Source organism: Eptesicus fuscus, chromosome 14 (assembly GCF_027574615.1).
Source record: "Eptesicus fuscus isolate TK198812 chromosome 14, DD_ASM_mEF_20220401, whole genome shotgun sequence".
Lineage (NCBI taxonomy): Eukaryota > Metazoa > Chordata > Mammalia > Chiroptera > Vespertilionidae > Eptesicus > Eptesicus fuscus.
In genome coordinates this window covers 58,692,000-58,708,037 of record NC_072486.1, presented here as the reverse complement: position 1 = coordinate 58,708,037, position 16,038 = coordinate 58,692,000, and the positions used below count along the sequence as shown (strand labels likewise).

At 43.2% G+C, this 16,038-nt stretch overlaps 1 protein-coding gene across 1 annotated transcript in view; it reads left to right on the top strand.

The window, feature by feature from the left end:
- The window catches only part of EXOC4 (exocyst complex component 4), a 737,356-nt gene that overhangs the window by 623,371 nt on the left and 97,947 nt on the right, over positions 1-16,038 (top strand). The window contains exon 14 of the mRNA XM_008150517.3: positions 1,431-1,609. Coding sequence (XP_008148739.2) covers positions 1,431-1,609 — 179 coding nt within the window. The remainder of the gene's footprint in view (positions 1-1,430; positions 1,610-16,038) is intronic.

Genomic DNA, 16,038 nt, shown 5'->3' with positions numbered 1-16,038 from the left:
AAACTCTTTTGAAATGCAGACTTTCGGGTCCCACCCCGGGATCTGGTACAAGATCTCCACATCCACTCGCGTTTCTGTGCTCTGTCACAGCACTGCATTGCCTCCGTCGCCGTGACTCACCCAACTTGGTCAATTCTGACTTTTTCTCCCATTGAAATAAGCCCAGTCTTGAGTCACCACTTTAGCATACATACTTTTAATAGGCATTTGATCCACAGCAGCTCTTTCTTCCAACATGGGTGTCTGCTATAGTGCTGGGCACCGAATGCCTGTGTGTCGTTAAGCATCGCTCCGAATACATGCGTCAGCTCTTATTAACCACTGCTCGCTTGAAACTTAATGTAGTTTGTTCTACGTAAATAGAGTGGAGCTTCTGCTCACGTAAGGTGTCTTGAGTTTTAAAAGCTGTGGAGAGGCTTCCGTGGGAAACTCCAGGGGCCTGTCCCAGCTTCCGCCAGGAGCTCTGCGTGCCCACCTGTGGGCAGCTTCCTGAAAAGACGGGCTTTTATTCCCTAACAGCCTCGATCGTCTTTTATCATTTCCGTCCTCTCTTTCTGAAAGAAAGAGAGCTGTGGGAATTGGACAGCGTGCGTCCCAGCTCTGCCACTATGTACCCTGTAGGCAAAGTAGTTAACCTTTGGAGCCTTCCTTTCTTCATCTGGGCGGTGGCTGTGCCATGTGGTCCCTGGGGTCCCTTCCAGCTCACCCTTCTGCGACCCCACGTAGCATGATTTTTCAACCCTCCACAAGCATTATGAAGACCTGGGCTCTGTGTGAAGTCCACCTGACTGTTTTTTCCAGTCAGTAAAAGGATCCTGGCATTGATTTTTACTGGGTTTTCTTTCCAAATGACGAGTGCCTAAATGCTTTCTCGTTTATGTGCCCAGAGCCTTTTTAGAGTAAGTAAATGGGTGAATGAATGAATGAATGAATGAGGCCTGCCATCCTTCTCAGCTATAATCTGCTCCTCAAAGAGGCTGGGCCCTTTGCTTTTGAACATTTCAGAACGTTTTCTAGCTGCCAGGTTAACTTAGTGGTTTTATTTACTTCAAAGACCTTCAAACAATGTATATGTGTAACACCATCAGCTGTTCATCAGTTTGCTCAGTGGAAGAAGAGGTAAGGAAGATCCTGAAGAGCAGGCATCCGAGCATCCTTAGGACCATCCCTGTGTAGGTCAGGCCGACACCGGTTGCTGCTGAAGGTACAAGCATCAGGCCACTTGCTTCTTCTTCCGAGAGCTCTCTTTCTCGTATCAAAGTAATTTTCAGCAGGTATATGATAGCATCCTCATAAAATTAAACCTAGGAAAAATAGCCTGCTGTAATAACAGCGATTATAACAACCTCGTGCTAGGCACATCTTAAAAAGTATTGCCCACCCCAGTCTTTTCCGTGCTGTGTGTGAAATGTTTCTGGTTTGCTTTGCAGGGCAGCCTTTGGCAAGGAGTCGGAAGTTCTTATTGGGAACCTGGGTGATAAATTAATCCCGCCACAAGACATCCTGCGTGACGTCAGTGACCTCAAAGCCTTGGCCAACATGCACGAGAGCCTGGAATGGTTAGCAGGCCGAACAAAGTCAGCCTTCTCCAATCTTTCCACATCCCAGAGTGAGTAACTGGTGGAGGACGGCTGAGGAATTGGGCTGAGTACTCTCATTGGGAATGTGTCACCCTATGGGACGTGTCCAGGTTGTCAGAAGACCTGTGCCAGAATCCAGCTGAGCTGAGCCTCTGGTACCTTGGTGGTTCTGTGAAAGGAAGTAATCTCGCTTCCCTGTGTGGGGCGTGGGAAGCCAAAAATGGTCCCTGTTAACATTGCTTGATATTAAACTTCAGAAACAAAATAATCGTGGAAGACTGAACCACGATTGTCTCAAGAACAAAAGCCAATCCCCCTCACAACTTCCCAAGGAAAGGAACTTATCGCAAAACTCAGAGCCGAGCACACGGCTGACGATTTTTATTTTAACTGATACAAGTTAATGAAAAAGTGTCTAAAAAGAGAATATTAGACGTGATTAAGGTGTTAGAAAACAGAGAATAGGAGAAAAACAATTATTCTGGAAAAGAGATGGTTGAGAGATAACATAATTATAGATTTCAAGAAAATTAAGGAATGGGATATGAAATAAAAATGTGAAACATCTTTTTTTATTAAAAACCAATGACTCAGAGAAAAATAATTTGAAAACTTTAGGGCACATAGACATTATTTAATAACTATAAAATAAATACATTTTAAAGGCATTCGTTCAGAAGTATGTGGTAGGCAGTTATAATAGAGGCAAAGCAAACATGAAGAAGGAATACAGGAGGTGGCAGATTTGAATGCATAAACAGAGAGACAGAAACAGGGTAGAAAAAAGGAAAGTAACAGCAAGAACATGAAAGAAACCGAATCTGTCCTGAACTTAGTACCAGAGTTAACCATTCGATGGTTATTGCAAAGAAAACTCTTACATCATTTGGAATGTGAACTTCCAGGGAAGTGGTTTATTATTGTTGTCTTTTGAAAAGTTATTATTACTTGATTAACAAGCATTTCCAGCATAGAGAAGGAAGAGGTGCAGATGAATTTCACGGGGTAAATTATTCAAAATCCAGGCCCATGGGCAGAGTCCGGGCCCTGGAATGTGCACTGCCTCAGATCTCGTGCTGACTGAGTCTCTCTCCTGCAGGCCAGCAGAGGAGGGGCTCTGTGTGAGATTATAGACTCTTTTAGAAACCGTCTTAAAATATGACTTCTTATTTATACTTTTACTTTTTATTATTTAAAATATTACTTCTTATCTACTGATAAAAATTATACATATTTGTTCCCAGAATTTATAAAAATAGAAAAAATATATGCATCTATTAAAGATAATTTGGGCACAGTATTGGATCTGAGCAGACTCAGATAAGGAGGTTTCCTTGAAAGACCCTTAACTTTATAATCTTTAAGAATCAGGCATCTGTCACAAGCAGTAGCCTAAATTATCCATTTTATCTCCCAGTGCCAAAATAAAATTTAAAAAGTTGGATATAGCTTACTTCCCTTTTGCTAATTGCAAAATAAACAGCTCTGAAAAGGGACCAGATGCTTGTTTTCCTGATTTCTTTTGCTTCTTGCAAATACAGGACTTCATGGATAGGTGTATTAGTGATCATTGGTGGCCTTTCAGTGTCTAATCCTATATAATAAAAGGCTAATGTGCAAATTGTCCCTTCTACCGGGAGTTTGACCAGGGGGCAAGGCCAGCCCGCCAACCACCTGTGGCCCCTCCCCCCAGCCCGGCCCAATCCGGACCGGCAGGACCCCACCCATGTACAAATTCGTGCACTGGGCCTCTAGTATTTAATAATGCAGTATCTTATTTCCAGTGGCATGGCATTCTAGATTTCTGTTCTGTCCATTCTAAAAGGGCTCCACAAGGAAGGATAGTTCCAATCTCTGTAGCAAGCCTTTGAGTGATGTACTCAGGCCAACCTGCATCGACTGTTTTGGAAAGAGAGAGAAGCTCCCGGAATTATGCTCACCTCTGTAATGGCACAGTTGAGCTGTTGTTCATGTCACCACGAATACCCAGTACAGTTGCTGTCTAATTCATAAATGTAATCATCTCTTATTCTCACAAAGATCTCTTCTACCACGCCTGCTGATGCTTTGTCTCATGTGCTCACTCCATTTTATAATATAAATGGTACCCTCTCTGTTCCTCTCAGGGTGATCATTCCACCCAGTGAGTGACTTAAGTAACTGTCAGCGTTTTGAGGATCCGTGCAAAACCCCAGTGAACTGTAATCACTACTTATGTTGTCTTTGTTAAAACAAAGCAGTGAGCAAACGTGTTTTTTTCTGCCACAAGCCTAGCTCGCCCACACGAGTCTGTTCTTTGAATTCCCAGGAGAGGTGTCCATTGATGTCTGTAAATTGAACAAAGAAGGGAATTCTCAGATAATGGGTTACTCTGATTGCTCCATGTCAGTGTGACTCTAGAAGGGGAATAAGGAACAGCTCTTATTATTATTTTGAAAAGCAAACCTGATTACCTCAACAAGAGTTGTTCCAAGTCTGGAGACTAAGTAGCAGGAATAAAATGCTAGCTTTTGTCTAGCACCCATAGGTGCTCAGAATGGGAAGAAATCAAGGCAAGAAGTTTACAGGTTCAGTTTTTCTTCCGCATCCTGTTAACTATTTGGTATGGTAAATGCCATGCTTTATTATCATTAAGAAACTGTTCATGTAATGGAGTGGAAGAAGTGGGCAGAAAATTCTTTTTGTAGTAGAATGTCTCTTCACCTAGTGAAGCAGGATTCTCATCCACCTGAAACGTGTGTCATCCTGAAGTGTTGCGTTTAGGGGCAGAGCATGGCTGTCTGTTTGTCCAGGAGATCAAGGTGACCATTTTTTCTAAGATAATTTTTCTATCTCTCTTAGTATTTGGCCAAAGGTCCCTCTGTCTTCTTTACACCTAAAAGGGTCCTCTCACCTCATGTAGATTCTGACTGCACCAAAGGCACTGCCCGCCTCAGTCTATGGCTCCTGCTCCATTTCACTTGGTGTCCCCCGTCTCAATCTTCCTTAGGCCTGTTCTACTTACGATTCTTTCTATTGAAAGTCACAGACCGGTTGAAGGCAAGAGAATGCATGGATTCATACAACTGGTACAGCAGAAGGCTTCAGGTATGGCTGGATCCAGAAGTTCACAAGATAGCATTGTGTCACAGACATGTTTATACACCTGCTCACTCTCTATCCCCTTCTCCAGCACTTCCTATTTTCTCTTTATTGCTTTCCATCTCAGGTGGGTGCTTTTCAAATGGCAACATCTGTGAACATCAGCAGCCCCAAGATTACTTGATCCCAAATAAAAGGTGCATTTTTGCCCAGAGTCCCAGGGAGGACCTGGATTGACCCAGCCTGACCTTCTCTCCTGGATCCCTCTGGTTCTCATTGCACATGCCTTGTTTTCTGACTCCTATGCCCACCCACTACTTAGTCTCTGTCTCCCATGCCCTCTTCTAGAATTCCTTTCTGTTCAGGATCTGCTGTAACAAACATGCTTTCGGTGCAAGGAGGCTGAGCAGGATCATATTGAGTTGGGCATTCAGGATCTAGGTTTATATGTGTGTGTTTTCCCACTTAGATCACAACTTCCACCGTGTAGTAAAGGCACATCATGGTATCTGTCCATTGTAGTACCTGGTGTTTGTAAGAATCCTAAAGAAAGGCCTGAGACTAACTGTTATGGTAAAGAAAATCCTCAGGAAAATGTGACCTACATAAAAATTGTTAGATGTATTCAATTTGAACACTAATGACTTTCTTTTGTATCTCACCCTTCTGTTTTAAGGATGTGTTGCTGTTAAAAATAGACCTCAGGAAGGGGCTCCAGGGCTCATTTCGTCTGCACTGCTTCCTCAGGGGCCTCCTCTCTGTCTTGGATTCTGGAAAGAGTCTCCAGGGTTAGAGATGCTAACACTTCCTTGATTATACATTCTGCTTTATAAGCAATCTTGCCCTCTAGGAGGTTATCTCTTTTGTATTCAAGCCCCTTGACTTCTGTCTAACCCTCTTTTCTCTGTCTTATTCTTCAGAAATTAAATGTTGAATATCTTCTCTACAAAATACTTTAATATATGTGAGGACATTTCCCTCATTCCTACCTGCTTATCCCTGGCTATTAAAGATTTTGGCCTGAAGGTTTAGTCAGCCAATAAAAATGACTATAGTTTACTTTTTTTGCTTGTTTCAGACTTGGCTGCTATGACAACCCTTTGCCTACCATGGCACTGTCCTCACGAATATCAGAGATTCTAGCTGCTACTGTAACTCCATACCTCACTTCACTGACTAATGCTAATATGGCTCCCGGGGTTGATTGTTTTTAAATAAAATTTTTATTTTAGAATAGAAATTGACCATTGGCAGCCCCAAGATTATTTGATCCCAAATTAAAAGAGCATTTTTGCCAAGAGCTCCAGAAATAGCCCCATGAGGACCTGGATTGACCCAGCCTGACCTTCTCTCCTGGGTCCCTCTGGTTCTCGTTGCATATGCCTTGTTTTCTGGCTCCTAGGATAGTTTTAAATTTAGAGTAAAACTGCAAAGATAGTATAGAAATCCCATGTATTTCATACTCATTTCCCTATTATTAATATCTTACATTCCTCACAACCAGTATTGATACATTATTATTAACTAAAGTCTGTACTTTATTTAAAGTCTATATACTTAATTATATACTTTAGTCTATAATTTCCTTAGTTTTTATCTAGTGTCTTTTTTCTGTTCTATCGCATCTAGGGTATCATAGTACATCTAGTCACAGTGCCCTTGTAGGCTTGTCTGTGCTGTGACAGTTTCCTGACTCTCCTTGTTTTGATGACCTTGACAGTTTAGAGGAATGCTGGTCATATTTTGCAGAATGTCTTTTGATGTGGGATTGTCTCATCTCTTTTCATGACTAGACTGGGTTTATGGTCTTGGGGAAGGAAACCACAGAAATAAATGCCATTCTCATCACATCGTGTCAAGGTTAACTCCTATCGCTGAGACTTATCATCGATGATGCTCTGGGATTGACTTTTATGCCTCCAATTCTTGTAATCCTCTCTGGACAGTTCCTTCTGAATTCTAGATCGACTTTCCACTTCCCCACCACAAATTGCTTTTCTCTGTTTATCTTTCTAGTGACTATTTTCTAACATGACAAATGTATCTATTATAAGCCCAACGTTTGGACAACTTGACTAGCTGCTAAAAACAAATCATCATCCACCTTAAACAATTATGCAGTTGATATTGATTATAATCTTGTGGGTCTGAAAGGCTCTCTGTGGGAGGAGCTGTTTTTCTGCCCTGAGCCACTTGCTTAGGGCCTGCCCCTATTCCTAGTTGCCCCATATGCTAAATAATCCTTGGTAAGTGTCCACGGCCATAGTAATTTCAGACACAGCCACGCTGGGAATAAAAGAGTTACCTGCATTTTGTTCCCTAAATATGGTCTTATTTTAACCCATTTTCATTAGGGTCTAATGTGTTTTAGAGTAGCATTTCACAACTTTTTTGCACCTTAGTTGTATTCAATGGGGAGCTGGAGAGAAAAACAACAACACGCTGTTTCTGGGCCCACTCCCTGAGACATTCATTTAATTGTTCCAAGGTGTGGCCTGGGCATCCCCAAACCAATCAAGTCGGAGGTCGAGAGCCACTCTTCTAAAAGGTTGGTTCTCAGTCTTACACTAGAATCAGCTACTGAGCTTGCGGGCAGATGACCAGGCCTCTGTGCTTTTTAACTCTTTTCAGGGAATTTCAACACATAGCCAAGCTTGATATAGAGCACCCCCAATTTCTTCTTTAATTTTTGTAGCTGTTTATATTCTAGAAATCCTTTGAGGTTATTTTATCAGTGCTTCCATTCTCAAAGCTTGGCTTCACATGACTTCTCATTTTGTGTACAAGAGCGCCAGGCACACAGATGGATGTTTTTTATTCTACAGGAGAGTAGAATTCTGCTTAGCAGTTTTTAGTTAGCCAACCTGTCTCCCAAACCTGATTAAAAATAAAAACATTCCTCTTATCATTTTCAAGCCAAATAAGTAAAAAAGAATATACGAATTGGTGCCCTTTTCTTTTTTAACACCGAAGGCTGATTGCCAAAACCAATTGAATGAATGTGCAAGTGTTGACTAGTCAATCACATCATTGACAATAAAATGGGAAAGGTCCAGTGTCTGTACATCCCTCTCATTCGTGGCTGTGTGCCATACTTGGGGACCTTTATGCATTGCCTGCTATGATTTAACATTTTGTAGAAGATGGAATGTGAATGGGCTTTTCTGCCTTAATGGTAAATGGAAGAAAACATACAGATTTCCCACCCACCCCCGCGTGCCTTGTTGTTTTTCTGCCTTGACACAAATGAGAATAAAAATGTCCCTAGCCGAGATCTCATGAGACATTGTCCTGTCTCAGCTTTGATTTTGCCAATCCATTAAGCTAGAATTTCCCCTGTCGTAATTTCATCTGATTATTTTTAATTAAACTCCATGCGTGGTAATTTCTCTCCTGCTTCGGTATTTACAAGTTTTAAATATTTGTAGACTGTTATCAGACAACTCCTCCTCGGGCCTTTGCTTGGCCTCACTCTACCTGTTTAGTTTCTCTAATCATCTTTCCGAGGTTAGGCTTCCCATGCCATCATCATCTTTTGGCCTTATTAGCTGTCGTTTTGTAAAGCTGACGCATTCTGTGGCTTCACTCTTGTCATCCTTCTTCCTCGGTTGGTGACACCTTCCAAATTCATTGTCATTGGTTAACTTCCTGATCACGTTGTTTGCCCAGAACATTAGATTGCCACTGGCATTATATTATATCTTGTCCATACTCTGAATTTGTTTTGATCTTATCTAATTGAAACTACTACTACTTTTGTATGAACCTTTATCGCTTTTTAAAATAATGCCCAAATATACTTTCATGCTGTATGCAATTTCACAACGAATCATATGTTTTGTAGGGGGGAAAAAAACACACCAAATGATAATATTATGATAATTCAGTTTGTTCATTTTCAGTCATAATTATACTCTATTGTTATTTACAAATTGATTGAAGTTGATCTTAATGAAGGCAGAATTGTGTGGAACATCCCTGTGCTCCCGGCATTCACCTGGTTGTTCCTCTGAATGCCTGAAACCCATGTCGTTATTGGCAGTGGAGATGCTGGTGATTCTTGGTTTATGAGAAAAAGCATCTGCCCCTCCAGCTCCGTCTCCCATGATGCACTGTGCTCTGCGGCTGCTGCTCAGCCTGGCTTCCGCTCCCGGGGGCGGGGGTGAAGGGGGTGGGGGTGGGGGGTTGTTCCTTTGCTTTTAGCACAATTTAAATACTGATACACAAGACTTAGTCCCTTTTAGACCATTTCTACTCTTTTTCCCCCTTTCCTTTCACTGAGTATCCTCACCTGGCTTCTAAACCTTGGTAATTTTTCCTCTTTCCAAACATCTTTCTTCTTTTAATTCACAGAACCTTTCCCATGCTTCTCCCTTAGTCTAGGAGGCATATAGACATACTTGACCTTGAAGTCAGGTATATGTGGGGAGAAGCAGGCAAGTTATTGTATTATAATCGGAAAATTACTTAGCCTTTCTGAGCTAAGTGGGGTTTCTTACCTCTTAAATAGAAACTGTGATTTATGCTCATTGAGTTACTGGAACCATTGAGTGAAATGATGAACTTGGATTCTTAGCAGAATGTGACACACAGCGGGGACTCCGTATGGAGTTCCGGGGTCACTGCCATGAGTCTTAGCACTGGGGTTCTCACTCCTCCCCGAGTACTGAGTCTTCACCTCCCTTCCTTCTACCTCTTCAGGCTTTTCTTTTGTCTCAAGTTACCATCTATGCTCCTGAACATTTCTAGCAAATATCAATTGTGAAGTTACAGAGGCTAGTGCTGTGGGCGCTTCCGTGTAATTATGGAGTTCTAAGTGTCTGCCCATAAAGAGTTATGTGGCTGTTTCTTTGAAAATGCCAACATTTGTATCCATAGGGAAATATTTTATTAAAATATGATAATATCATGGATGCTTAAGTGTGGTGGCTGAGAGCTTCCAGCTGAAAAATTATGTCTTCAAACAAAACCAGAAAATGGTAACAGGAAGAAGAAATGTGAAAATCTCTGGAAAGCGGGGAGGCAGAGGAAGGTGGAAAGCAAGAGACATCCCTCGAGTGTCGGGCTGAATTGCCCAGCAGCCTGAGGAGATGGAGGAAATGCAGAGGGAACCGGGGTGACACCGAGCAGCCGTGAGGCAAGTGGCTACCAGGGTGGTGGGACTTGAACGTGAAGTCTGAGGGGACTGACTTGGCCACCAAGCAGAAAGGCCTCTTTCAGTGAGAAGCACGGATTGTGCTATTGCACTTAAGCCCTTTATCTAGAAAGGCCCCCAGACAGTTGGTGCTTTCAAACTCCAGGTACGCCCACTAACCAAGATGAACCATGGCTTAATGAACTCCCTTCCAGAAAGAGAGTGTCTTTTTCCTTTCTTCACCCTTGAAACTAAGTTTAGGTGTAGCACAAAGTTCAGTGGGTAAGAAGACGAATCCTAGAGGAAAACAGAAAGGCTAAAGGGCAGGCCTAGCATTTGGTGTTTTTATTCCTACAAAACATATGATTAGTTGTGAAATTGGGTACGGTGTGAAAATATATTTGGACATTATTTTTAAAAGTGATAAAGGTTCATACAAAAGCAGAAATAGTTTCAATTAGGTAAGATCAAAGGCTAACGGATCAGAATGAAATGGCCATCCTTGAGGAAAACAGAATGTGAGAAATCTTCAACACTCTGTGGGATTGAATTTAGAAAAATGTTCTCTGTGTAGACTGGATGTGCTCTCTCAGACAGCTGAGTTATTAATCAACTAGAGGCCCTGTGCACGACATTTATGCACTGCAGGGGGTGTGTGTCCTTCAGCCCAGCCTGTGCCCTCTCACAGTCCGGGAGCCCTCAGGGGATATCCAACTGACATCCTTAGCACTGCTGCTGAGGTGGGAGAGGCTCCCGCCACCGCCACCACTGCTGTGCTCACTAGCCGTGTGGGAGTTCACTGATCATCAGGGGGCAGCTCCTGTGTTGAGTGTCTTCCCCCTAGTGGTCAGTGCATGTCATAGCGACCAGTCGTTCCGCTGTTCGGTCGATTTGCATGTTAGCCTTTTATTATATAGGCTAGTGCATAAGGCCCTTGTCAGGCCGCAACCCCAGGCAAGTGCGCCAGGGGGTGGCATGTGCGAATGTGTGTGCATGCAGCAGTCCCAGAGGTGCCTTCGGGTGGCAACGGCACTCAGCTTAGATTGCATTTCATACTTTCAGAGACCTGTGTAATCATTAATTCTTAATCCCTTATTCTTGCCTCAAACTGTTGTTGGCAGGCCAACCATTCTTCTCTCAGTTTACAATGCATGATCATGAAACACAGAAGTTTGGCTATTTGCCCAAGGCCAAAATGAGTCAGTGACAAAATCTAGACTTAAGCTGATCGTTCTCAAAATGTCTTTTTCCTTTCACTGCCCAGCCAGTGTGGCTCAGTGGTTGAGCATGGACCTATGAACCAGGAGGTCACGGTTCGATTCCTCTCTCATCATTGATGTTTCTATCTCTCTCTCCCTCTCCCTTCCTCTCTGATATCAACTTAAAATATATACATTTTGAAAAATGCAGACCATGGTATCACCCATTACTAGCATGCCTCAGAACCCCAAACCAGTATGCCTGAGCTTCCTCCACAGAGATACTGCTGTCCTTCAGCTGACTTCTGAATCACAGCTGCAAGATGGATGCGAGGCTGTGTCCTTAGTATGAATGGCATTGAATGCACTGTAAAGGGCGGGGGGGGGGGGGGGGGGACTGATCTTGACATTTCACTCACTTTAAGAAACTGAGGTACCAAAGCTGTGCCCCTCCTTGCCCAAAGGATCTATTTTGGAACCAAATTTTCTAGTCGTATATTTAGGGAAAGGTTTTCTTTTACTTTATTAACCTAATTTCAATACTGTGATTGTATCCAGTATTATAAATTGTACAATAGGTCTCCAAGAGAGTGTTGCTTACTAATAGCAGTTAATTCTGTGTACTAACATCTTTGAGCTCTGGTTGTTGAATCCTGGGTGGATGTGACTGAAGTTATTAACTAACAACTTAATCCAGTTCTTACGAAAGGAAGAATAATGAGGACTTTTCCAGAAGGCTCATGAAAACCTAAGTGTCTTTCTAGAAACCAAGAATATCTGATCAGATTCTTCAAGGAAGCAAAAAATCCCATAAATGTCAGGAAGATGTGACATGCTGGAAACCCCCTTTGTCAGCTTCATCTAAAGGAGGGACTATTTGTAGGTGACTTTTCAGCAAGTCTGTCAAAAGCTTCCGGCTACAGATAAAAATTCAATAACCTTTCACTGTGTCTGTGCCACAATTATCACTCATTTAAAAGCAGCCCCTCTAATGGAGTATTTTATCATGCTGGACAGTCGCTGCGTTGTTCATTATTTAGTGTTTGCTAAGCTGATGGCACTTCCATGGCACCTGCCTTATCTCTGCTGCCTCGGAATTGGATTTTATATTTCCAGCCCAGTCAGATATGACAAGTCATTTTCTTCCCTCTTGTCTTTTAAGAAACGCAAACTTGATTTCTTTTTTTTCACAATCGCCACTTAGAGATTAAAGTTATTGGAAATGTCTGTATTAACTAGCTTTGGGAGGTGGAGTGGAGGCCTATTGCATTTTAATTGCAACTGGGGTCGGCCTCTCTCCTTTTTTATTTCCAATATATGTGTGTTCTCTATCTCTTTGGAGCCTCATTCTTCTAAAACAACACAGTGCATGCAAAGTTGAGGTATTATGAAGCCTGAGGTGGCTAGGAGACAAGAGCAGGTATTATCGGAATTATATTGTAGAGCCTCAGTAATGGTGATGAGAAGCTATGTAACTGGGTCTCTGTTATAAAGACTGTCTTTTTATGAGAAACATCCTGAATGGAAAATGATCATTAGCCTGACACCTGGGGGAGACGTGCCAGTTCAAACAACATCTCTTCCTGCATTTAGATCATTATTGAGATTTTTAACTATTGTACGTCTTTAAAAATGCAGCCACCTGGGTCCCAAATGAATTATTTTTTTCAAGAGATCCATGTACTTTACCCAATTTCGGACCTGATCTATAATACATGCCTTCAGGTTTCACCTTTTACTCCAGGTCTTATCTTGGGCACTCTTCTTGTGTAGTGCTATTTTCTCATTAAGACCAAGCCCCTTCTCTTTATGATGAGAAATCCCTGGAAGGTTTAGGGGAGGCGGCCTGAAAAAGGAGCGGAATGAAATGGCCACAATCCGCATCCCTCACAGGAAGCAGGAAGCGCTCTCCTTGGGCCCGGGAGGACCTGCCCATTTTCTCCAAGACAATCTCTCCTGCACAGTGTTTGGGAAATACAGGACTTCACGCAAGGACTGTGATAGCGAGATTTTGACCTGTTACGGTACAGTCTTTAAATGGGGATATCAGGCGACTGAGAATCCTTGTACAGGGAGAAATTCTCACCATAGATTCATTTTAAGATTTATGGATTATTAGTAGCCCGTTTGCACGAAGATTCGTGCAATAGACCTTCATTCACCTGGCTGCCTGCACCAGTTTTCTGCCAGCACCGGGGACCCAGGCCTTGGCTGTGGCCACCGCCTTCTGCCTTCTTTCAGGGTCCAGGCTTGGCCCTGGGTGGTGGCCTTGGGCTCGGCTGCACCCAGCGTCCCTGCTACCTGATTGCAGGAGCCGATCGGCGCAGGCACCCCGCTGGCGCCCAAGGACCGGAAAGCCTCGGGGCGGCTTTCCCGGCCTTGGGCTCGGCCGCACCCAGCGTCCCTGCGACCCGATCGCAGGATCCGACCCCCAGGTCGGCTCCTGCAATCGGCGCAGGCGCCCAAGGCCGGGAAAGCCTCAGGCGGCTTTCCCGGTCTTGGGCTCCGCCACACCCCAACATCCCTGCAACGGTTTCCTGGTGGGCGTGGTTGGTGGGCGTGGCTTGGGCGTAGCGAAGGTGCGGTCAATTTGCATATTTGTCTATTATAAGGTAAGATTGTTATAAGCATCAAAACAGAAATAACATCAGAGTCTTTACTCAGTTCCCTAATTGAAGAGGCCATCCTTTAGAACTGGCTTTATGAAGAAACTGTTTAGATTTTACCCAGAAGGAGATGTTCCAGACGCCTCTCATGTCTGCTTGTGAAAGAGGGAGTGTGAGAAAACTCCACCATTGTATCATTTGTTTAAAGGGACCACAAGCCCAATTAACACTTTGGCTCAAGCCAAAAGCTTTTGGGCTTTTCACAGAAATCTTGCAAGTGCTAGCTTACAGCGGGGCCCCACGAAGGAGGTTTGCATATGCTGAGGTCCCTGCCTCCCTCCTGGGTCCCTGCAGACAGATGGCTGCCAAAGCACCAAAGGGAAACTCCTCCTCCGCCGCCTCCTCCAGGCCCCTCACCGGGTGGGCAGACGGGCTTTCCTCCCACACTGTCCACACTTTCTCACCCTACCCGCGGGGTACTGAGGCAAGACCCACCTGATGTTACAGTCCTGCCTTGTTTCTGTCCCTCGGCACCAGCACAGCTCAGTAGATGGGCACTGGCCCGCCTCGGCGAGGCCCTTACCACCACGGGGAGTGGTGTCTGTCTTATAAACCCCTCATGATTTGCTTCGAGGATCAAATCAACTAATGTGTACCCATCAGCCCATACAGTAGAGCAAACAGATACCTTGATAAATGGTACTTTTTTCCTTCCGTTTCTTCTCCTTTTCAAAGCTCCTTACCTCATCCTTAGCCATCCCAAGATTATTTTCCTCCCGACTCTCTTTATTTTACTGCCAATATTTGCCCACAGTGGTACTCAATGTGAAATGCCCAGGTCTGCCTCTAGCTGATAGCTGAGCCATTCTGCATAATAATTTAATTATTACATCGAGGGATCTTTGATGTATTGCATTTGAAATTAGACTCTGAGCACTTATGTTTAACTGCCTTCCAAAATCCCTGTGGCCTTTGAACTCAGGCACAGGGTGAGACTGAATTTATTGGGGACCACAATGCGTGACACTGAAGGTTAAACCCCCAGCTCTCATGAAATGACTTTGCTGTAAACTTGCACTTCATTGTATCAGGGCTGTGGCAATGAGGAAGCTGCTGCATCGAGGTGTGAGTAGAAGCTATAACACAGAAGACAGACCATCCAGCTCCACAGCCCCAGTAGCTCTGGATCTCCTGGGCCTCCTAACGTCGAGGGGTCTGTCTGTATTGAAGCAGGCCGGTGGACCAGCTCCAGTTAAGACTTACCCAAGCTTCAGCCAGGCCTAGTCCTCAGGGATGACAAGTGTTGTGCTTGGGGTAACCCTTCTGTCCTGCCCCGGGGATAGTAAAACTACCTAATACCTCCCTTTTGACTTATCTCTCCCAACTCCCACGTTGCTGATATAGATGATGGGTTCTGGAGGTCCCAACTTTGCTACGGCTTCGTGTTAGCTGGAAATGGTAACTGATATTTCTTTTTTTCCTTTTTAAAACCATTTTGACCATTTTTAAGTATACAGTTCAGTGGCTTTAAGTACATTCACATTGTTGTGCAACCATCATCATTTTCCAACTGCAAACTTTTTCATCTTCCCCAACTGAAACTCTATACTGATTACACATTAACTTCTCACTTCCCCCTCTCCCTAGCCCCTGGCAACCACCATCCTACTTTCTGTCTCTGTGAATGTCACTGCTCTAGGGACCTCATATAAATGACTGACTTATTTCATTTAGCAAGGTCTTCATCCACTTGTAGCATGTGTCATAATTTCCTCCCTTTTTAAATTAAAGGTTGAATTATATCAATAAACCACAATTTGTTTATCCATTCACTCATCAGTAAACACTTCCACTTTTTAGACATTGTGAATAATGCTGCTATGAACACAGGTGCACAAATATCTCATTGAGTCCCTGCTTTAAGTACTTTAAGATATGTACCCAGAAGCAGAATTACAAAAATTAGTATTCTGAGAGCTATGTTTTTCTACTTGATGCCTCCCAAACCCCTCATTGCTTGTATAGATGGTGTCCTGATGAGACATTCAGCATTATTCTCAGATATGTTCATCACAATGGGAATAATATTATGTACCAATCTCGTTAAGTTATTTCATCTAATCTTTATGGCCTCTGAGGTTAATTTTCTGGTTGTAAAGTGGTGGAGGGAATGTGTAAACCCATAGCTGAGTGTTTTCAGGGATTATGCTTATAACCATCACACTCTTTACCTTCAAATGAACCATTTTTCCTTACCACCTCACGAAATAGAAAATAAAATATTCTTGCTTTGTTGATATATAATTGACAGGTACTATTGTGTAAGTTTAAGGTAAAGAGTGTGATGAATTGTTTGATACACATATATATATTGCAAAATATTTACCACAACAAGGTTAACTAACACCTTATTCACCTTACATAATTACCATTTTGTT